General features: G+C 49.7%; 7 protein-coding genes across 7 annotated transcripts; 4 read left to right on the top strand and 3 right to left on the bottom strand.

The window, feature by feature from the left end:
* Positions 1–1,253: 1,253 nt before the first annotated feature.
* Positions 1,254–2,545, top strand: F5B22DRAFT_298019 (uncharacterized protein). Its single transcript, XM_047970488.1, has 2 exons — positions 1,254–2,176; positions 2,229–2,545. The coding sequence occupies exons 1-2, from the start codon at positions 1,462–1,464 to the stop codon at positions 2,417–2,419; spliced, it is 906 nt and encodes a 301-aa protein (XP_047828885.1). The 5' UTR covers positions 1,254–1,461; the 3' UTR covers positions 2,420–2,545.
* Positions 2,546–4,385: 1,840 nt separating this feature from the next.
* On the top strand, positions 4,386–5,361 carry F5B22DRAFT_648448 (uncharacterized protein; the record flags this gene model as incomplete). Its single annotated transcript, XM_047979014.1, has 2 exons — positions 4,386–4,406; positions 4,462–5,361. The coding sequence occupies 2 exons, from the start codon at positions 4,386–4,388 to the stop codon at positions 5,359–5,361; spliced, it is 921 nt and encodes a 306-aa protein (XP_047828884.1).
* Positions 5,362–6,696: 1,335 nt separating this feature from the next.
* Positions 6,697–9,206, top strand: F5B22DRAFT_614559 (pyridoxal phosphate-dependent transferase). Its single transcript, XM_047975469.1, has 2 exons — positions 6,697–7,345; positions 7,401–9,206. Exons 1-2 carry the CDS (start codon positions 7,003–7,005, stop codon positions 8,927–8,929), a joined length of 1,872 nt encoding a protein of 623 aa, XP_047828883.1. The 5' UTR covers positions 6,697–7,002; the 3' UTR covers positions 8,930–9,206.
* Positions 9,207–9,873: 667 nt separating this feature from the next.
* Positions 9,874–12,072, top strand: F5B22DRAFT_648446 (glycoside hydrolase family 30 protein; the record flags this gene model as incomplete). Its single annotated transcript, XM_047979013.1, has 6 exons — positions 9,874–10,017; positions 10,170–10,338; positions 10,461–10,610; positions 10,805–10,952; positions 11,041–11,081; positions 11,264–12,072. 6 exons carry the CDS (start codon positions 9,874–9,876, stop codon positions 12,070–12,072), a joined length of 1,461 nt encoding a protein of 486 aa, XP_047828882.1.
* A 352-nt stretch (positions 12,073–12,424) lies between these two features.
* F5B22DRAFT_648445 (Hydroxyethylthiazole kinase family-domain-containing protein) lies at positions 12,425–15,883 on the bottom strand (the record flags this gene model as incomplete). The annotated part of the gene is made up of 7 exons (XM_047979012.1): positions 12,425–12,932; positions 13,068–13,121; positions 13,340–13,503; positions 14,006–14,543; positions 14,611–15,204; positions 15,302–15,437; positions 15,598–15,883. 7 exons carry the CDS (start codon positions 15,881–15,883, stop codon positions 12,425–12,427), a joined length of 2,280 nt encoding a protein of 759 aa, XP_047828881.1.
* A 117-nt stretch (positions 15,884–16,000) lies between these two features.
* F5B22DRAFT_297865 (uncharacterized protein) lies at positions 16,001–18,437 on the bottom strand. Its single transcript, XM_047970487.1, has 2 exons — positions 18,050–18,437; positions 16,001–17,988 (listed from the first exon to the last, which is right to left on the bottom strand). Exons 1-2 carry the CDS (start codon positions 18,240–18,242, stop codon positions 16,295–16,297), a joined length of 1,887 nt encoding a protein of 628 aa, XP_047828880.1. The 5' UTR covers positions 18,243–18,437; the 3' UTR covers positions 16,001–16,294.
* Positions 18,438–19,910: 1,473 nt separating this feature from the next.
* F5B22DRAFT_614543 (SGNH hydrolase-type esterase domain-containing protein) lies at positions 19,911–21,670 on the bottom strand. Its single transcript, XM_047975468.1, has 7 exons — positions 21,470–21,670; positions 21,287–21,386; positions 21,099–21,195; positions 20,907–21,031; positions 20,717–20,810; positions 20,211–20,630; positions 19,911–20,090 (listed from the first exon to the last, which is right to left on the bottom strand). Exons 2-7 carry the CDS (start codon positions 21,290–21,292, stop codon positions 20,056–20,058), a joined length of 777 nt encoding a protein of 258 aa, XP_047828879.1. The 5' UTR covers positions 21,293–21,386; positions 21,470–21,670; the 3' UTR covers positions 19,911–20,055.
* Positions 21,671–21,854: the final 184 nt, after the last annotated feature.

Here is a 21,854-nt window from a genome sequence, read left to right as displayed (position 1 = left end):
CAGCTTGTATATGTGATTATCTCTTACCCCCATTAGATTAAAGGACTATATAGAAAAGTCCATTGCCGTTGTCAACCTCGTGATGATTACTGATAAAAACATGACCGTTGACTGGCTTATGTCTAAGACCAAGGCTCCAATATCCACCCTCCTATCTAGCGAGCCGTCACATCACCGTCAATCTGCATGGATTTTTGGGTCGGCATGTAGAGTATTTTGGGTTTAAGATAGTAGTCTGTTGTAGCACGTGCTCGGCGGCATGTAAAGATGAGATCTGTCCAACCCTGTAAACTCTATGTCAGAGCAGGGCAACCTAGGTTTTAGGGGTTCACGCAGGCATATCCAGACAGGTCAACTAGGAGTCAGGGCCCGTCGAAAACAAGTTATCATTATTAACATATCTGAAATAGGACCTAAGGTTAGTGCTGTATGATATGTGAGCCATGTCATCCTACCACCTACACCGCTGCCCTTCTAACGCAGGGGAGAACCTAAGATGTGTAGGCGTGTCATGTGAAAGGGGTATAATCGAGGCATATGTGGAGAAACGTAGAACTTACTCTACAACGGTTAGTACCGTAGCCAGGCTCAGTCTGCTATGGGAATGAAGCGAGTCATCACATGTGTGAAAGAACTGACCCTGACCTGACCAGACCTGATGATGACCCCTGACTTGTGCCGTACTGAACCCTCACCCACCTGGGCAGGCAGTTGGGCGCTGATTGGCCCTGTAGTGGGTTGGGTAGGGGCTCTGGTAGGGGCTGGGGAGTCCCTGTCTCGCCTGTGTCGGTGTCTAACCCAGGCGGGCAGTGGGGCTCAACCCCCCGATTTCGTCACTCCGCAAATCGCCAGCAAATGGGCAAATGGCCGAGGCTTGTCTTGCCCTCCACCCCACCAAACGCCATGGGCTCAGGTTAGCCCACCACTTTTTTTCTCTTTGGCTTGTTATGGCTGAGCTGAGGTGAACCAATCCCTCGTGTGGTGGTACTTGTCTTGTCCCTGTAATGTACTTAGGTATGATGATGATAGGTACCTGTGGGCACATTGGAGACACACCGGCGCTACTCCAATTTTTGAACTGTGCTGTTGTCGTGTGAGCCCGATTATGATTCTTCTTATATCCAACCTCAACAACACCTGCATTTTCCTTCCCGTCCTCATGCTGTGCGTTCGCCTATCAAAAGTCTCATCATTGACTTGTTCTTTCTAAGCAGCTCCTCTGCATTACCTACTCGCTACCTTAGCAATCCTACTTTATCCATTCCTTTCGGTCTCGGTGCGCGCGTACTTTCGCCCCAACAAACCTTCACTACCACTGCCCCACGATAATTTCGGTTTCTAACGACAGATAAACTCCAAAAAGAGTCCTAAGACTTGTCACGTTCCATCCCTCCAGGTCCGACATCGTCCTCGCCTTCATCCTCGCCTCCCAACCCGTCGAGTTACCTATGGTTCAATAACATGTCGCTTACCTCGTATTTGATCTACTTCCTCGCCGGCTACACTGGGCTTGTCGCAGCTCTATACATGCTTTCCGCTGTTGTGCCCAAGGCGGCCTTCGCCGCCCGTGCGCTGGCCGCCTACATCTCCCTCATAATATGTGCCACCTATGGCGCCCTTGCGTCTATAGTCTTGCGAATCCTCGGTCGCGAGCAAATAGCCCAATGGACCACCGCTCGTGCCTTCAAATATGTCATGGCCCTATCAACTGGCATCTCTTTCGAAGTCGATGACCCGAACAAATACCTCGAGACTGTTCGCCCTGCTGTCTTCATTGGAAACCATCAAACTGAACTCGATGTCCTGATGCTGGGATGCATGTTCCCTAAATACTGCAGTGTAACGGCGAAAAAGAACTTGAAGCGCGTGCCGTTTCTGGGTTGGTTTATGGCACTGAGTGGGACCGTTTTCATCGACAGGGCGAACTCCAAGAACGCAAGAGACGCCATGGCTGGCGCCGCCGAAGAAATCCAAAGGCGCAAACAGAGTGTCTACATGTTTCCCGAAGGTACTCGTAGCTATTCTAAGGAGCCAGGATTGCTGCCATTCAAGAAAGGGGCTTTCCACCTAGCTGTACAAGCCGGTGTACCTATAGTTCCCGTGGTGGTAGCGAATTACTCTCATATTCTCCACATCAAGAGTCTAGTGTTCAATGGAGGCAAAATTCCAGTCAAAGGTGCGACGAATGTTGAATTCCCGGTATTATAGTTATGACTAACCCTTTGTAGTGCTGGACCCTATATCAACTGCTGGATTGACGGCTGAAGATGTAGACGAATTAACTCGCAGCACCAGAGAGCTCATGCTACAGGAAATCATTGCTCTCACACATAAAGCCCGAAACCAACCTCTTGCTGTGCCTACAAGTTCAGGTAATAGTACAGCTACAACGAGCGGAAGAGATACTTCTCGATCATGATGAAACATAACGATACTTGCCTAATGAAGGCACTCACTATGTTAGACAATAGAGAGACATTCTCTCTTTGCATCCGACTTCATCACGACAGCTTTTCGGAGGCTAGGATGAGGGAGGCACAGGCTATGACCTTGAATGAGCGGATTATGATTTGAATGAGAAGCCAACGGCTGCATTGATACCCGAATAGACCAGAGACGCCTATCTTTAGCCGAGAGTAACAATATGATTACAATCAAAGCTGTTCAACAATGCCTGACCAACCTCGTCAGGAAAACCAACACTTGCATGGCGGGGTAGCTTCAACTACAACTGAGACATTTGTTACTATAGACGAATGTCTTTTTTGGCTGTTATCCGCGTTAATAGATGTTGAGACATGCTATGTGGGATTCCGCATATCTAGCGAGATGCCACATGCATTTAAGCTAAACCTACTTAGAAACTTTGAGTCGCGAGTGCCGAGACTAGGTATGACTTACATAGTCGAGGCCTCTTATGGCCCATCTGGCCGCTACCTATACTCAATATACATCAAACCTGGGCGGTCACCGCCCCTTTGCTGGCCCGTTTCTTTTTCGATGTAGGCTGATTTAGTGACTTGCTAATGAAATTCAGCATGTAAATCTCGTGGCATAGCGTTCTATTGCTATTGGTCTCTGTACATGTAGTACGTTGTGTATCTATTATCTACTAGTTAGGTGGTGGATGATGCGGGTTCCCACGGTCAACACAAGCCTGCTCCTCACCCAACGGTGTAATGGTATGTAAGCGGGCAGAAGCTTAAGGTTAATTGCATGCACGGTTGATCGCATGCATACTTACATGTCTATGTATGAAAGTAGCGATAGGTAATGAGAAGATCTAGCTCCCGCCCTAAGCATCCCAACCAGCATTACAAGCAACTTCATCGGGAGCTCCGAAAAGTACATCGTTTGTTGTATGAAGGCGGCCTCAGTTTCTCTAAAATGCTGATCGTTAGATTGTCCTAGTATTGACTAGGTGCAGTAGGCAGAGATAGGTAAGCGTGTGTGTATGCGAGAATCGGATCAGAGTTGATAGATCACTCCCTCTTTGTTTGTTCAACGATGCTAAGTGTGAACTCACGACATCAATGGATAGAAGCTGTGCCCCTCACCCTCAGCTCGCATCGGTCAAGCTCTAAGCCGTTCCAGACACCAGCTGAAAAGGAAATATTGAGCGTCTGCAGAGTAACCACATTTCGTGGTACGTAAGTGTGACTGGTGGTCAACAGCTTAGGAAACCGGTCTAGGTAGGCTAGTTGACCCATCGAGCCCGCAATTGAGCTACCGGTATGGTAGAGAATCATTGCGTTCCCGAAGGGACTAACCTAGCGTGTAGATATTCATAGGGATGACGAATCGTGCCCACGAGCGTGTTAGTAGATACGGTAACTGGCCACGTACATAGCTACATGGATATCGTGTACTCTCTGCTACAAACGGGCCTCGGAAGCCGCTACGTCACTCGTGCTTCAGGACATGATCAGCCAGACTATTTGCTCGCAAACAGAGGCTACCATCTTTTGAGAATCGAGGCCTATCTACCTCTTGTCGAAGTACTGTATACAAAGGAATGACGTGCTTTAAGGGACTTCTCGCACACGTCGAATGCAAGACAGACCTGACTGGCTATCAGGATTGATGGATGGACTGTGGCTTCGGCTGTGACGTCGATTGCATTAGCTTCTCCCGATGGCGAGATCAAGCTCCCTCTTGGATTGCCCCTCTTGTAGCCGAGACGAGAGTAGCTGAAAGGAGCGCTCTAGTCAAGGAGGGAGCCAGACATATTGGGAGGGGAGCGAGGTCTGATAGGTATAATAGAGCTTTCCCTTTCTCTGTATCTTTAGATCTGTTCCATCGCTCGCTCGACCAGGCATTTACATCTATCTATCTACGCTACTCATTGACTTATCTTCTCATCCGATACACACCAGCCCATCGCCATGTCTTACAACAACGACAACGTAAGTATATTCGTCTTTCTAGTGTGATGAGGATACCATGGCTAACAGCCTATAGAGCTACGGCTCCGACAACTACGGCTCTAGCCGACGTGATAACGACACCGAGAGCTACGGGTCATCACGTCGGGACAACGATAACTCATACGGGTCCTCGGGTAACAGCAGTTATGGCTCGTCGAACAAGTCTTCCCGAGACAATGACAATTCGTACGGGTCTAGCAACAATGACAGCTACGGCTCCGGGAATAAAGACAGCGAATCGTATGGCTCTTCGAACCGTCGCGGCAACGACGATAGCTATGGATCATCTCGTGGCGACAATGACTCGTATGGATCGAGCAACAATGATTCCTACGGCTCCAGTAATAATGATTCGTACGGATCTCGTCGCGACAACAAGGAGGACTCCTCGTATGGCTCTAGCCGCAGCAACAATGACAACTCGTATGGCTCAAATAACAACGATTCCTACGGCTCTAGGAACAAGGACTCGTATGGGTCCAGCAGTAACGATGACAACTCCTACGGATCGAGCCGCAGGGATAACGATTCCTACGGCTCCAGCAATAACGACACTTCATATGGTTCTAGCAACAATGATTCCTACGGATCTAGCCGCAAGGACAACGATTCGTACGGTTCCAGTAACAACAACGATTCCTATGGCTCTTCAAACCGCCAGGACAATGACAATTCGTACGGCTCCAGCAACAAGGCCTCGTACAGTTCCAATGACAACAACGATTCTTACGGCTCCTCAAACCGCCGCAGCAATAATGATGACAACGACAACTCATATGGGTCGAAGAGCGATTACCGCTCGAGCACTAGCGACAACAACTCGTATGGATCCAGCAACACTTACGGGTCCTCAGCTCGGAACGACAACGACGACAGCGGCTCGTACGGCTCCAGCCGGCGGAACAACGATTCTTACGGCGACAACAATTACTAAGTAAGGAAAGGGAACAATTTCAAGAGAATACATACGCAGATGCCTACTGCTAGGGACACACTTACCCATATGGAAAGACATAGCACGTCGTTGCTGGGGGGTTCGGCTGAATCGGAAAGTTTCCTAGGTTAATAATGGGTATTCTTTAGTTTCAGATAATGAAGTAAATTCATCATCTTAAGCACTCTATTATTGTATGCCAGCCTCTTTCTCATAGATCAACAGGAATCGTCGCTATCACTTGCTCGTTAGTGTGCCTCATCGAAAATCGATTGAATGAACATTGCAGTAGGATTGTGAGGTAGATAAGATGCCAATCAATCTCCTTGGCGTGAGACCTCAGGGTCTTTTCACCCAACAATAGAGGACATTCCGGGTGGGGGGCACGCATTGCGCTCGCCAAGTAAGGTACTGTGAGAGTGGATCTAGCCGAGGTATGGAGTATTGAATTGTATTGTATTTTTTTTGTCTCATTGTCTTCATAGCGTAGGTATTCGGTACGGATCCATCCATCCATGCTGCGAGGGCCGGAAACGATTGCGAAGTTCGGACATTCGGAAGCGTTGATGCTTTTTCGTGGCCGTCTTATGTGTCTACCATGCTAATAGCACGGCTTAAATATTACTAGTAACAGGTTACTATGTAAGCTGATTCGCACAAAACGACCACACTCAAGTCTTCTCGCATCGAGACGCCTAGTGTGCTACCTAGATCCTTATGTAGTGGTACAGAGTATTGATTAGATCCGAGAAGCTCACAGGATACATGATGACATGCTATGTTGCAATTCTATTTAAGCAGTTCTTGACGGTTCACGCCGACAAATTGCTTGTGAGAATGGCAGGTTGGCAGGTTGATACCTAGTTGGAGTCAATTCCTTTCTTACAACTTAGCATGCGACTCGGAGTCCAGCCTAAACCATCCGCGGTTAAAGCTTTCGAGCGAGAACCGCCAAAACACTTAATGTAGCCTAGTTTCTATGTACATACTTACAGTAGGTGATGCGGAAGTACCTACACTATTCGCGGGCGGTCGGAGCTGGCCAATGGAGAAAGAGGCAATTATTGCCGGAAATGCAGAAAATAGCAAATCCCGCCTCGTGCCATTGGGAGAAACGGCCAAAGAAAAGCGGCTTCGGTCAGTGGGGCGAATGGGGCACCTGCTTCCTGCGAGTCACCGAAGCTTCCAGGCGGGTTCCAGACATCGCATCTGCCTGTATCTGCCCCGTAGTGCCTGTAGTCCCCTGTACAATAGTGGGCAATTGGTGGGCAACCCTTCGGTGGGTAGGGGGGTTACCGACAGCGTCGACACATAAGTAAAATACCTACATCTAATGTCACTCTGTCTTCGCCTCAAATTCTCGTCTTTTCCTTCACACTTGTTATGCTACCATCTCCCATTCCATTGCTTCACTGTAGTGTATTCGCCCCCAAGATTGGCTTGCCATTTCTTGGTATATACTTCAGTATTGTAGGGTAGCCTTGGTTGGAATCTCTGACCAAGTCCCTATCTACCTACTTACTGTCACCACTTTCACCGGCTTCGTTCTCTGGACCGTGGTTCGTTGGTGTTTCAAAAAAATCCCCTCGCTCTGGACGAGAATTCTTTCCACTGCGGCGCATACCAACTGAATTGCCCATCATGGACGCTGTTCTTCGCCAGTCCAAGGCTATGTGCCCTTTCATGAAGAAGGCTACTCCCGCCACTCTGCGCGCTCTTTCAACCTCCACTCGGCCTCAGGTTTCCCAATGCGGCGGTACCATCTCCAAGCTCCAGCTGCTTGGACAACGATGCCCCGTCATGGGCAAGGCTCTTGCTATCCAGTCGGCTCGTGTCGGCTGTAAGGCGTCAACCCCAGTGACCGGTGCCTGTGCCGTCTCGGGTGTCCGTACGTTGTCCGGACACTCTAAGGCTAGGATCCACACAAGCCGCCACAAGGAGGCCCGCGCCATTGACACTCCTATGTTTACGCCTCGTGAGAGCGGTAGGTTTTATGACATGCGCACACTCGGGGGAAAGGGCTCTAACGTGTAATGCAGTCCAATTCCCTCCACCTACTCCAGCCAATCGCAAGGAAAATGTGGCTGCTGCGCCCACTACGATGCCGAATGGTGTGAACGCCAAGTTCGACTATGCCGGCTTTTATGAAGCAGAGCTCGAAAAAAAGCACAAGGATAAGTCGTATCGTTACTTCAACAACATCAACCGGCTTGCCAAAGAATTTCCCCAGGCTCATGGCGCCAAAAAGGAGGAGCGAGTCACTGTGTGGTGCTCCAATGATTATCTCGGCATGGGTAGAAACCCGCATGTACTCAAGACGATGCACGAGACCCTCGACGAGTATGGCTCTGGCGCTGGAGGTACTCGAAACATTTCCGGACACAACAAGCATGCAATTGAGCTTGAAGAAACCATCGCCAAGCTTCATGCCAAGGAGGCTGCGCTTGTGTTCAGCTCATGCTACGTTGCGAACGATGCTACCCTAGCGACCCTCGGCAGCAAAATGCCTGACTGCGTGATTCTCTCTGACAGTTTGAACCATGCCTCGATGATCCAGGGCATTCGCCACTCGGGTACGAGAAAGATTGTTTTCAAGCATAATGATCTGGAAGATCTCGAATCTAAGTTGGCTACACTACCTCTACATGTGCCCAAGATTATCGCTTTCGAGTCAGTCTACAGCATGTGTGGTTCTATTGGACCAATAGAAGAGATTTGTGACCTTGCTGAAAAGTATGGCGCAATCACCTTTTTAGATGAAGTTCATGCCGTCGGCATGTACGGCCCACACGGCGCAGGTGTCGCTGAGCATCTTGATTTCGAAGCTCATCAACAGGGTCGGCCTCGTGGGACTATCATGGACCGAGTTGACATCATTACCGGCACTCTTGGAAAGGCTTATGGGTGCGTGGGTGGCTACATTGCTGGGAGTGCTAAGCTTGTCGACACCATTCGATCCCTTGCGCCTGGGTTTATCTTCACAACATCCTTGCCTCCGGCCACTATGGCTGGGGCAAGGGCAGCCATTGAATACCAGATGGAGTATAATGGAGATCGAAGGCTTCAGCAGCTTCACACCCGAGCTGTCAAGGAAGCATTGGATGCACGTGATATTCCAGTTATTCCAAACCCATCGCATATTATTCCCATTCTAGTAGGGAATGCTGAGCTTGCCAAGCAAGCCTCAGATATGTTGCTGAATAATTACCAGATTTATGTGCAGTCGATCAATTACCCAACTGTACCTGTTGGGCAGGAACGTCTTCGAATCACACCAACGCCCGGCCATACCAAGGAGTACCGTGACCAATTGGTTGATGTTATTGACGAGATCTGGACGAAGCTAAACATCAAGCGTACTTCCGATTGGGCGGCCGATGGCGGGTTCATCGGCGTTGGCGATGTAGACGCTCAACCCAGCCATCCCCTCTGGACCGATGAACAACTAGATATCGATCATCAAATCGCTAAGGAAATCAAGGCTTCAAAGCCTGTCAACGGCTTTATGGAAACCTTGCTCGAACGTGAATCCCGCAATGCATCTCGATCGGCGACAGCTACTGCCTAAAAGCATCTCTTCTCATAAGAGGAGCATACATTAGTTATAGGAGAGCTCAGCCGACCGAATCACGTTCTTTCGAGCGTTAGCGAACAAACGAACAACATGTCACGCTTAGTGTGTTTCGATCAATCTACTTCTTCATCACCCTTTTGGACATAAGAGACCTCGTTGTCTATTTTAAGGCACAATATCGTGCATATATAACCTGTCGCTATGACAATATTATATGAATGCAATCAGCACCATCTCGTTGGCTGGATGGAGTATGCTCATTTGCCATCAACCTATTGTCCACCCGTATACGTGACATTGTTCCTCACTTGCTGCATTTGACTGTTTTCTAATAGTGTCCTCCATGCCTCTTTTTCCATATTAACCTTGAAAGGTTTGTTACAATGACGATGCTGATACAACCGGTCCGGAGAGAACCCAGCGAGGTGGTAGCGAAAGTAGCTTATCCAGCAGCGCAGAGAACACTTGGGTACATGCTGAGTTCCGCATTGGCCATTGCGGCCTTAGGTAAGCAACGCTTCTCGTGGCCAGAACAACCTGGATAAATATATTGGTGAAAGAGCAAATTACCTTTGACGATTTACCCGCCCTTGGCCTAACCACGCCCTCTTTGTTGAGCCAGTTGACCTTACAGATGATTCGGAGTTCTGATACCGCCGCCCTTAAATCAACAGCCGCAAAAATGTAGACGGCGACCTCGACCCCCTTAAATGTCATGATGTCCATGCACAGCTGCATAGGTAGTTGGGGTTGCTATTTGGAGGAGGGATGCCCGGCAAATACAACGATGTGTTGAAGGGTTTGGCTATTCAACATATTCGTGGTGCAGATATATGAGCTTATGTTGCTCGCTCCCCATGCCGTGTCGTACTGAATAAATAGTCTATTACTCTTCAATTTCCACACATTCACAGTACGCTTATTCGAGAAAGAGCACGATGAAAACGCTAGGATTCGCTGTCGCCGGCGTGCTGCCGCTTGCCACTGCCCTGCCCTCATGGCTGGATCTCGCACCGCGCCAGGCGGCGTCGACTATCACCGTCGACCTGACGAAAACGTATCAGACGATGGACGGGTTCGGGGTGCGTTTACCTTCACTTCAGTAGTTTGCTTGTTTAGTAGATCGTAGTCTACCAAGCTTTCCTAGTTTATCACGACATTTAAGAGGACGAAGACTTTCGTTCTCATCAATGCTCTCGAGAATTATTCTTGGCGCTGATATTGATAATGGTAGTGCTCATTCGCCTTCCAACGAGCGAACCTCATCACGAACATGTCGGATAAGACGAAGCAGCGGTACTTGCTGGACCTGCTCTTCAACACGACCTCCGGTGCGGGGCTATCGATTGTGCGGAACGGCATCGGCTCGAGCCCGGATAGTAGCTCGGATCATATGAATACTTGTGAGTCTATCCCATCAATGAGAATACTAGGTCTGGTCACTCCATGTTATGAATACATTGTAACTTGGCGTTTTATGCTGTATTTGTTTGTATGCGAATCTGACAATGATCAAAATAACTAGTTGCGCCGAAGAACCCTGGCGGCCCGAAGGCCACACCCCAGTATGCCTGGGATGGCAAGGATAGCGGCCAGTTGTTCGTCAGCCAGGAGGCGTATAACACCTATGGTGTGCGCCAGATTTACGGCGATGCTTGGAGCGCGCCGGGATATAGTGAGTTTTCTTCTTTTTCTTGTTGGTATCGCACTTTTGTTGTTGTAATAGGGGTTGAAGAAGACATTGTGCCAGCGCTTCTCGTCGATCTCTCGATAGAGCTTGCGAAATCTTTGATTTTGAATCTTCCAAGCGGGAAAGATGTGGTAATATGACGTATACGAGTTCCTTGCTAATGCTTGCGTGTCTTACAGTGAAGACGAACAACAACGAGAACAACGGCGGCACGCTGTGCGGTGTTCCTGGAGCTAATTGTCAGAGTGGCGATTGGAGACAGGCATACGCCGATTACCTGGTTCAGTATGTCAAGTATTACGGTGAAGCTGGCGTCCCGGTTACTCGGTGAGTTGCTCGCCTCTGTCTAACGAACTTTGAGGGTCAAGAAAGGACACGACCCGACTGGTATTACATTGAAATCTAATATTCGTAGTATTGGTTTTCTGAATGAACCCGAGTTCTCACCTAGCTATGGTATGTTTATCACCGAAATTACAACCTATACACCACATTGGTAACTTAGCTAACTCTCATATAGTATGTATAACACCTCATTCTCTCTGCTGGCGAAATTGTTGTCTCTCATAGATGGATCCTTAGAGAGCTACTGTGCAGAATCGGCATCGAAAATAGAATGCTAACAATTGGACAGGCAGGCATGAGCTCAAACGGTGCACAAGCAGCCGACTTCACCAAAGTCCTATACGCAACCCTCAAGGCCGCAAACCTGACCTCACAAGTCGGAATCGGGTGCTGCGAGTCCGAGGGATGGGGGAACCAAGTCAACATGCTCAATGCCATCAAGTCCGCAGGTGCAGAATCGATGCTAGCCATGGTGACTTCCCACACGTACACGGGCGGTAGCAATTCCCCCATGAACACCAAGGTGCCCGTCTGGCTCTCGGAGCAATGCGACCTTAACGGCGGTTGGACGACGGCGTGGTATAGTAACGGCGGCGCCGGCGACGGGTACACGTGGGCTAACAATATTTTCAATGCCGTGACCGCGACGCAGGTCTCGGGGTATCTGTACTGGGAGGGCGTACAGTGGCCCTCGCCCAACACCAACGAGAAGATGATCAAAGTAGACCAGCAGTCGCCTTACAACATCGAAGTATCCAAGCGGTTATGGGCATTCGCCAGCTGGTCGCGCTTCGTTCGCCCCGGCGCGATCCGCGTCGCCACGTCGGGAGGCTCGGGCGTCAAGAGCACGGCTTTCAAGAACGTCGACGGGAGTATTGCCGTTGTTGTGATTTCCACCGGCGGATCTGCGAGTAACGTCAATGTCAAGGTTAGTGGTGGGACAGCGGCGGCAACGCAGGCTTCTGCATGGGTCACGGATGCCTCGCATGATTGCGCGAAAACTACTGTCTCGGTTGCGGCTGATGGGACGCTCAGCGGTACGGTGGCGGCGAGGTCGATTACCACGTATCACATTCCTGCTCCTGTGGCCCCTTCTGCGTAGATAGTGAGGGCGTTGTTATGCGCGGATGCCATCTCATTAGTGCGCTCAAAGCATTCGGGAAACGGGCTGAAAATTATTTCACTTATATGACGCCATATATACGAAATGTTACCGAGCTGATGATGAGATATCTAAATAAATGTTTCATCTAATATCTACGTTGAACATGTAGCGTTTCCCTGAGCTTTGCTCACGCCCCTTATCTGGTGCGCAAACATACTACTATTATTTCCAGAACGGGAGAAAAACATCTTTGGATATTGTAGCCCTCTAAACCATATTCAACATTGAGATATCAAGATACAAGAAACAATAACAGAGATCAAGTAAAAGAAGTAAAATCATAAATTCTTCAAATCTTACTCAACAGCCCCGAAAGAGCGGTCTTCGTATCAGCACTCGTCTCCTTAACCAGCTTCGCGATATCCCTGAACTCGGCAATGCTCGCATCCCCCATGGTCTCATACAACCAGCTCTCAGAGGTCGTCACGACAACACCTTCATGACGCAGCCGCGCCAGCGCTACGGGGACCTCCTGCTCGTTGCAGCTGCTGACACCATCGGCGAGAACATACACGCGGTGTCCCCGCGCGAGGAGATCGAGCGCTGTCTGCGTGACGCAGATGTGGCTCTCTATCCCCACGATGACGACGGCGGGCTTGGACGCTAGAAGTTCGTGAGACGCTATCTCCGGCACGACCATGCTGAAGCACGTCTTGTCTAGATCTATGGCCGCGTCTTGCGTCAGGGGTTGCAGTTCTGTCGCGATGTCGCCTAGTTTGGCCCTGTTCTGCGTCGTTACGACGATGGGGATCTGAAGGATCTTCGCTGCGCGGAGGACTTTTTGAGTGGTGAGGAGGCTGGGACGCGGTTAGTCAATTACTAAAGGAGACGAGATAAGATCTCTATCCGGGCTTCTGTTTTCTGGCTGGAAAGGGGGTACGGCCTGACTGACCCCTTTTGGCCGTTGATGATAAAGGGGTTACGGTACGTACATCTTGTCGAATTGCCAGATTGCGTTGCGGAACTTCTCCTGCGGATCACAGACACTTTTGAGACATTAGTAAACACCAGTTCCTGGCAGAATCATGATCACTGTTCACACGCTAGATTACTGTGTGACGGTTTCAAGACATGATGAGAAGACAGGGGCCTTCAGGTGTACTACTAACAAGATGGCCTGGTTCTCTGTGAACGAAGTGATTATTAGTCTTATATGTAATAATAATAATGCATTGGTTTGTTGATGAGATATGATTTCACTCACGAAGTCGCTTTGATGGCGCCATGGTGGATGAGAATCTCGGGCCAAGGCGAGGCAGAGCGGGATTCAATCTGAATGGCGGAGGGGTGATTCGGATAGTCGCTTGTGCTCTTGATGTAGCTCGTGCAAAGTTCATGGATGCGCCAGGTGTCACGCTCCCGATGTCTCTAAGCAAATTGCTATGAGTTCCTTACAGGCTTAAGCACTACCTAGATAGAATAGGAAGATTCCGAGTTTCGAGCGTGATGTCGGCGAGACGGATGATATGTACGTACGCTCGAGGCTAGGTACTTGGTCTACATGGCTTAAGGTGTAGTTCTAGGTATCCGCTACCGGGGTAATGGATATCGATGCGGGGGCGGGGTACTGTACAATGATGTATCAAGGTACAGGATACGCACCCTTGCTGATGTATATCTATCGCTAAGCTCCTCACCTTAAATAGCATTCTATTTAATTGATTGATACTGTATATCATTGGAATCTGATTGCGCCCTGCTTGGCTTAACTCATTCCCATACATGGCTAATTTGACAGTTTGGAGGACGACTTCACTATTCTACCCAGTATATACCCTACCTACATATAAGTGCATATGTAAAAAGATATTTAGATCATGTCCAACGTCTGTGTTCATGTCCGTGTCGCCTATATATCCAATATACTGACTCTCGCTCTCTCAAGCCAGCTAATATCTCCCTTGGTCGTAGCTATTCGGATATTGTAGAGCTCATCCAGAAAAGCCGGCACAAAGGTACCCGGTCCTTTAACGTCGTCCCTCTCAGCCGCTATTTCAGCGGCGATGTTATAGAACAATGCACCAGCAATGACGGCATTGAGTTTATTACTGGGGTATGCCGCGATCATAGCAGATATCGTTGTCCCGAGGCAACAGCCCGTACCGGTGACCATGCCCAGGTACTCGTGACCATTGCTGATCGCGTAGACGTGCCGTCCGGCCGTGATGTAATCCGTCTTCCCCGTCACCATCACGATGTTCTTCCGGAGAATGGAAAGTTCTCTGATGGCTGATGCAAGTTCCTTGACGTTCACTTCGCCTTCTGCGCTGTCTACGCCACGTTGTTGCACCGTTGAGCCCCCTGGTAAGCAGGAGAGGATCTCGGACCGGTTACCCTTCAGGACATCGATATAGCCGCCTCCGAGGATGGTCTTGGTAGCAGCTTTTCGAACAGCTGTAGCCCCGGCACTAGATCCGTGAATATTACGTTAAATCTTTGTCTGAAGCGCGTGAGTAAAAGATCAGTCTAACTCACCCAACTGGGTCGAAAACTACGGGCCCTCCAACTGCGTTGTAAGCTTTGAGTGCCTTGCCATAATTCTCTAACCCTTCGGGTGTGACGGTTCCCATGTTGATGACGAGCGCACCGCCCAACTTGGCCAAATCTTTAGCCTCCTCGCCATAGTTAGCCATTATCGGACTCGCGCCGACACACAGGGCAACGTTGGCGGCGAAGTTCTGCACCACGAGGTTGGTCATATTATGAGAAAGAGGCTTTCCTTCAGAAACGGCGCGAATAATTTCTGGAGTCGTATCAATCAGTATCTCCGGAGAGAAGGCTTGCTGGTCTGCTGCGACTACGCTCTTGGCAAAGGCAGGCGGCGCCTTGACGAGTTGACGTAACTCCCGCGCTGAAGCCTCCGGATCTGCAGCGGCCATGATGGCGCTCACGACGGCGATGCCATCGAGCGACTTGCCGCGAACGGAGCTCTGCCAGACGACGCGAGAGGTGTTGGACGCATTAATGCCACCGATACAAACGGTCTTGACCGCCGAGTTCGCCTGCGCGAGCTGTTGTAAGATCTGCTGTAGGCCATCTACGCCAATGATGCTCTTCGTGTTCTCCTTGCTATAAAATATATTGCGCTTTCAATTAGTTCTATAGCCAAGGAGAAGCAGGGGTTCTAATGAGCACAGCCCAAAGGATTTACTGGGATTCGACTCACGTCAGCGTAGCAAAGACGGTCCCGATGCCGAGGTAATCGGCGCCCCCGTCGCACGCGGCGGTCGTCTCTCCGGCGTTGCTGACCGTGACGCCGATGATCTTGTCAGGGCCGAGAAGCTTTCTTGCCGATTCGATATCTATCGTAGTAGGCCGCCGTGGAATGCGTTAGCTTCTGTGCGCTCACGCTTGCTTTTCGGGGTCATCCAATGATAGGCCGCATTTACGCACGAAAGCGGGAATTCAAGGCTTGAAAGGCCGCTTTTGGCAGGGCAGACGGGACTCATCATACGCACGTACCTAGATCATCCTGCCCGATATGCACTCCCTCACAACCTACGGCGAGGGCCACATCGACCCGATCGTTGATGAGCAGTGGAACGTTGTATTTTTGCGTGACAGCGTGTAATTTGCGTGCCGTCTGGACCAGCAGCCCTGTGTCGCTGGTCTTGTCCCGGTATTGCACACAGCTAACACCGCCCCGCAATGCCGCCTCAACGACCTCGCAAATGTCCTTGTCGCCGAGGATGGCGGGCGTTGAGTCCGTTACTAGATAGACTGAGTAGTCAACGTTGAGTCTCTCCATTCTATTGTTCCACGCTTGGGCTGCCGAACTTCGAGGTTGTTGTTGTTGTTGTTACAAGCAGCAAGGCTATCTTAGTCATTTATATTTACATAGTAGTTATATTTTTAACTCTCTAATTCTATCTGTATTAGTTAGCGCCATCTGCAGTTACATCATGCCCGGTCTTGCATGTAGCCGAGAAACGGAGATGATTGATGAAGGCACGAACATATATATATAATACGCGGCGACTTGAATTATCAGGTTTCAATGTGTCACCCCTCGGCGAATGCATACTTTTTAATAAATTTTCGAATTTTTTTCTAAACTCAAATATTGCTAGCTAGGAGAAGCCATCAAAATTGATGGGGCGAGGCTGAACAGCACTGGCCCAAAGCTACAAACAATTGGTCTTGTCGCGTACCAAATGGATTAGTCAGGTGCTGTTGTCGGAGTCTTAGGCTTGCTTGACGGTGTCATCCACGAAAAAGCCGATGCTCCGCCAACTGGATTGGTCGATGTCCGAGGTGTACTGGATACACTCCGAGCTTCCCGGGTTATTGGAACTGCCTTGGACTCTGCTCCGCTAATTGATGTCCTCTTCTGCTCCCAGCGGATTGCGTTACTAGCACTCCCCTCTGCTACCCCTTGACTCTTCCGTCGTAGCTCGCCACTGCTCCTAGCCAGCGGTGCCGGCTCATAGGACGCTCCCGTCCGAGTTGAAGTTGACGACGACGATGGCTTCATCGGCTTGAGAACCTTCATGTTGCGACCGCGTCCCGCCGGTTGGTATCCGCTCAAAGGCGTGCTGTCTTTTTGATCGCCACCATTGGTAGCTGTTCCTTGGCGCCATGAGTTCCAAATACTGCTTGGTCCTGATGCGCGACGAGCCCCATCAATCGAGGTATCCGGAGCTTGGGTTTGAGGCTCTCTATCTTGAATGCCTACGTGTTCGTGCAAGCCGTTCTCTTTAGATAGTTTCTCGCTCTCGCCTCCACTTTCAGATACGGTACTATTGTCTGCGGTTATAGCTTGCTGATTTGCTTGCTCTGAATTGGGTGTGTTTGCTTCTTGGGGCTCTGGCCCGTCTTGAGCCGATTTAACGGGCATTGAGTCGGAAGTTACATTACTGGCCAGTGGCGTTTTGGTCTCGCCAAGAATGAACGGGCGCGCTGTAGCGTTCAATTTGGGCTTTTCGGTGTAAATAGCCATGGTACGAATGTTTTTAAAAGCCCCATGGTCTTCCGGGCGTACGAATGGCACCGACAACTTTTCGCGATCGCCGCTGTACAGAGTCATTCGATTCTGTGAGAAAAGAACGTCCGCCGAGTGTTCTCTCAAAGTTTCGCTCCCAATGAAAATGCGGATTACCCTCTTTGCGTCTGGAATGTCGGGCTGATCCATACCAGCTATTTCGAACGTGCAACCCATGCTTGGCATTTGGGGTGCAGGACTAAGGCCTCGCGGATTAGAATGGGCCACAGTTGCTTCTGTGAGATACACATGCAGTCGAATGCGGTAGACTCCGTCCAAATCTCGGTGGATATCATCTACCAAGTCCAAGTCTTTAACCAAGGAGAACTCTATCATAGACTTTTGTGATCCGGTACATATATCTGCATACAGGAGAGTGTCGTGAGAAAAGTTGGGCGTCAGCCAGCACCTAACGATCGACGGAACCGAGCCGAGAACGTAAAAGCTCGGCGGTGGTTCTGGAATGCCCACCGGAGAATCTTCTTCCTGGCCACCAGGTGTAAAGGTTGTATCCAGACCTAGACTACTTCCCCGGCCAGAAGCGACCGAGTGGTGGGAGTGGATTGAATGCACCGAGTGGCCGGCTGAGCTGTGTCTGCCATCCGACTTATGTGATAGTGAACGTTCCATCATTCCATGGGTACCTAATCCGCTACCAGGTCGTATGGGACCGAAATCCCCCGATTGCCGACCGTTCTGTGCCCAGCTGGCGCTTTGCAAGGCACTTTCATCGAAACGGACGCTGTTGGCTCTAGAAGCGGCACCCCGTCTTGTTGGTTCATCTTCGGCGTCAAGGTGTAGGCTGCCCAGGAGATTCTGGCCTTGTTCTTCGAAGTCGTCAAATATCTCGTTTGGAGGCATTTGTATCGGGCCTATACAAAAGGAATATCAGAGTTCTGCTCTTTGATGAGTGTTGTTTAGATGATTCCTTACCATGCTGCGGAGTGCCACTCAGAGCGCTTGGGAATGGAGAGTTCCAAACTGACTTGATGGCGGCATCATCGGCTTGTCGCTTCTCTAAGCGGGAGAGTCTGTCGGCATGGTTATTCTGTACAATGTGTATTTGTTTGACGTCCATTTGGACATTGTAAAGCTCCTCGCGCGTGGCCGGAAAACGAGGATCCATCCCCACACCAGATTGGCGATATATAGAGATTACTGTGGGCAAGATGGTAGATACAGGGTATACTGAAACGGAGTGGAGCTTCGCAGGAAGCGGACGGAGCTTAATGGCAGCGAGATCGTGAAACTTGAGGTTCGATGGACCTGGAACAACGGCTCATAGCGTACGGCAAACAATGTGAGCAAGTCTCGAGGGTTGATAAGGAGACGCAGTTGATTATATTCGGAATCAGGAAGTAGATGCTATGGCCCTCGAACCTGAGTTTCCGATCGATGAGGTCCACCACCACCTCCTCATCGCAGAGGACCCAATGGTCACTTCGCCAACGCAAGATTGCAAGACCGTCCTCCTGTCACAGACCTTGAACGCGCGTATATAGAGTAGTGGTAGCTAAATGGAGGGGTCCAGCACTTCGTCGAGAAGGTCTAAGAAAGAACAGTGTTCCAAGATTTTAGTGCTGGGACCAATCTTCGCGATAAAGTTATTACAGGCTGACCCGAGCGAGGCACAGTCTTTCCCGTCAAGGGGGTTTTCCAATGCAGCACCGGAGGTTGCTAGAAAGGCGGAAGAGGCAGGTACAGAGTAGTGTGTTGGGCTGGTTATACTAAGTCGATTGAATTTCCCTTGTAGTGCGGGCGGCTATTGCGGCGATGGCAACGTCAGAGGCCAAGATAATATGGTACCTATTGTAAGAAAAAGAGATACAGGCTGCAGACCAGACAGGCGGAGGAGGAGAGAGGGAGAGAGGGAGAAAGCCAGGGAAGACGTGGAGGGACACAAGTAGGTAGGTAGGTAAGTAGGAGTAGGGATGTAAACGTGAAGGCAAACCCGGTGACTGCAAGTGATGATACAAGGCACAGCAAGGCACGACAAGGCAGTGAGGGTCAAACTGTCTGGGGTACAGGGTGATTTGACGAGATAGGACCAGATAGGATCCTCTAAAGCTGGGCGAGGTTGCAGACCGAACAGCTGAGATCAAGATGAGGTATCAAGATGAGGTATCAAGATGAGGTATCAAGATGAGGTACAGCAGGACCGTGATTGATGTTGGTAATGACCTTTCGTGAAATAAAACACAAGACATCCGCAGGTTCGCATTGTCAGGATAGTACCTAGTACCTACCTACATAAGTAGGTACTTTGCCCTTGACGAAGCATGTAACAGCGGCACATGAAGTGATAGATGTACCTATACATCACCAAGAACCTACATGTACATACGTAACCTTCCAATGGCTCTGCAATCCCACTCAGCCCTGGGCAGACGAGGAACTGGGGAAGTACCCATGGTGAAGATAGATACCGTCCGTAGTAAACGGTACTGCGAGAGTACTCGAAGTACAGGCTACCTACCGCATGCTAGTAGGGCGACTGTTGAATCGGGTGTGACTGGGGGGAAGCGCTAGCAGGGGCGGGAGGCGCAGACAGGGATCGAGGCATCCCATTTCTGGTTAGTACCGGCTCAGTAGCATTCCCATGATGCCTACTACCGTCGACTGAATAAGACCGTTACTGTAGCGTAGGTTGGAGCTATGGAATGCCGCAGTGTGCCGCATGTATAGGTACTGTATACTACGAAGTAAGTACCGCTTGAAGATAATTACATGTATAAGACAGTAAATCGATTTGGTACTCATCCGGGTTTTGCTCTGCCAACCACGAGGCTGGCGCTGAGAGTCTACAATGCCTTGTCCCCGTCTTGTCTTTGTCACCATTACCATGCATGAACCCCAACTTTAAAAAAAAAAATAAAAAAAAAATTAAAAAAATTGGCTCGATAAAGCACCAACTACTTCGTAGATTTTATCTACTAGACCTAGTTCACTATCTCGCCATTCTTGCCGGGGTTCACTATATTCGATCTGTTAGCCAGCATCTCCCATGATGAGTATATATAAAGTCAAGGCTATCTATCACTCAGGATAGGAGGGCCATACGGAGTCAGAATGGGAGACAGGCCAAGCTACTCACTGATTCGCCAGTCTGGGTAGACAAAGTAATCCTCTGGGAGTGAAATATGTGGTTTAACAATATCAAATAGCACCTTGTACGCCTCGCCACTCATATGCAAACCGTCTGGAAGGAGCTGTTCTAGAGCACCGCGCTTGCCCTCCGTGTATCCCAAGGGAGGGCCGGATGGGTCATAGTCGGGGGTCATGGAAACCGCCTTCTGCATAAGAGCCTTCTGCAGATCGACCAGTATGATGCCAGGCACCTCGTCGGCGATCTGGCGAACTGTCTCGGAATATTGGGCACTGACGGCAGCCTTCCGGGTCGGCTCTTTGTGACCTTTCTCGACATCGGTGACAAAACTTTGCATTTCGTCAAGAGGCGGAGGCGTTACCAATAGGATCTTTGGGTTGTGAGCCTTGATATGCTCATGAGTGATAACTACAATTAAATCAGTATCAAAAAGCCTGAAAGACAAGCCGTCACAGTGGCTACAATGACCAAACGGCGATTGAAGCTATACCTACTGTCGATCAGGTTCTTTCTATATTGTTCAAGAGGTACGCCCTGGGTAGTGGTTGGAGTATCCAAGCACGCATCATTTGCACCTAGAAGTACAAGCTGCAACCGCCTACAATTAGTGTTTAAACATCGAGGAACATCGAGGAACAAGTCGGAACATCCAGCATAATGGAGATAATCATCATTGCAGCGTACCAAATACTCGATGCGCGGGTTGGCAGGGGAAGGTGGAAGAAATATCTGGGGAAGTAATTCCAAGGCATTTTTGGTGTTGTAGCCTGAGAAACCCCTGTTGATCACATCGAGACCGCGCATGCAAACTGCACACAACCCATGTTAACACGACCCGAAGTGAACACTGGGCGGATCAGTGTGCATGCCACTCACGATGCTGCAGGGCGCCCTGAAACGAAAACCCGTCGTTTATTTCGCTCGACAACTGGAAAAGCGAATCGCCAAATAGTACGATTTGGTTGTATGGTTTCTGCGACGGGTTAGAGCTGATAGATGGGACCGAGTTGAAAAGGCTAAAATAAAAGGGCGACAACTATTGAATAACAACGAGCCATACTGACAGCCATTTTCAAGCAAATTACACAGTTTCGATATACTGGTATAGAGATGCGTAAACCGTTGGTTCGAACGTGCTGGGAATTGCAAACTGTTGCCGTGCGCCTGATCTTGCAGTGTAAGTCAGGGTCAGAACATCCATGGAGGGGTAGGTGGAAAGTGAGACAACCAACGCAGGTACCACTCACCTGCCTGCTCAGTGCCTGGATGAGGATCTTATTCACATACACGAAAATGGAAAATAAGATGTGCCGGTTTCACAACACGAATGACACCGGTTGCATGTATGTCCACGTTCGTCTAGCTAATATACGCGCAGACAGATAATTAATGAAGTCGAAGCGATAGGTACCCTTGGTGTATGATGCAACCTGGTATCTTAGATCTCCCACGGTTATCGGAGCGGGTGAAAGGCTGCTGACCTGCCCCTGTCGTCCAGGTATTGCTTAAAGCATACTAGCGCGGTAATGGCAGCAGGTACAGAGGCGAGAGAGGGACACTGTAGATTGCAGGTTTGTGCTGAGATAGTAGGTACCCATACATATGTACCGGTACTACTTTACATACCCACAT

The sequence above is a fragment of the Xylaria bambusicola genome (genome assembly GCF_022495145.1).
Source record: "Xylaria bambusicola strain CBS 139988 unplaced genomic scaffold F5B22scaffold_34, whole genome shotgun sequence".
Lineage (NCBI taxonomy): Eukaryota > Fungi > Ascomycota > Sordariomycetes > Xylariales > Xylariaceae > Xylaria > Xylaria bambusicola.
Note: the sequence above shows the minus strand (reverse complement) of the source record. Positions and strands in the feature narration are given on the sequence as shown.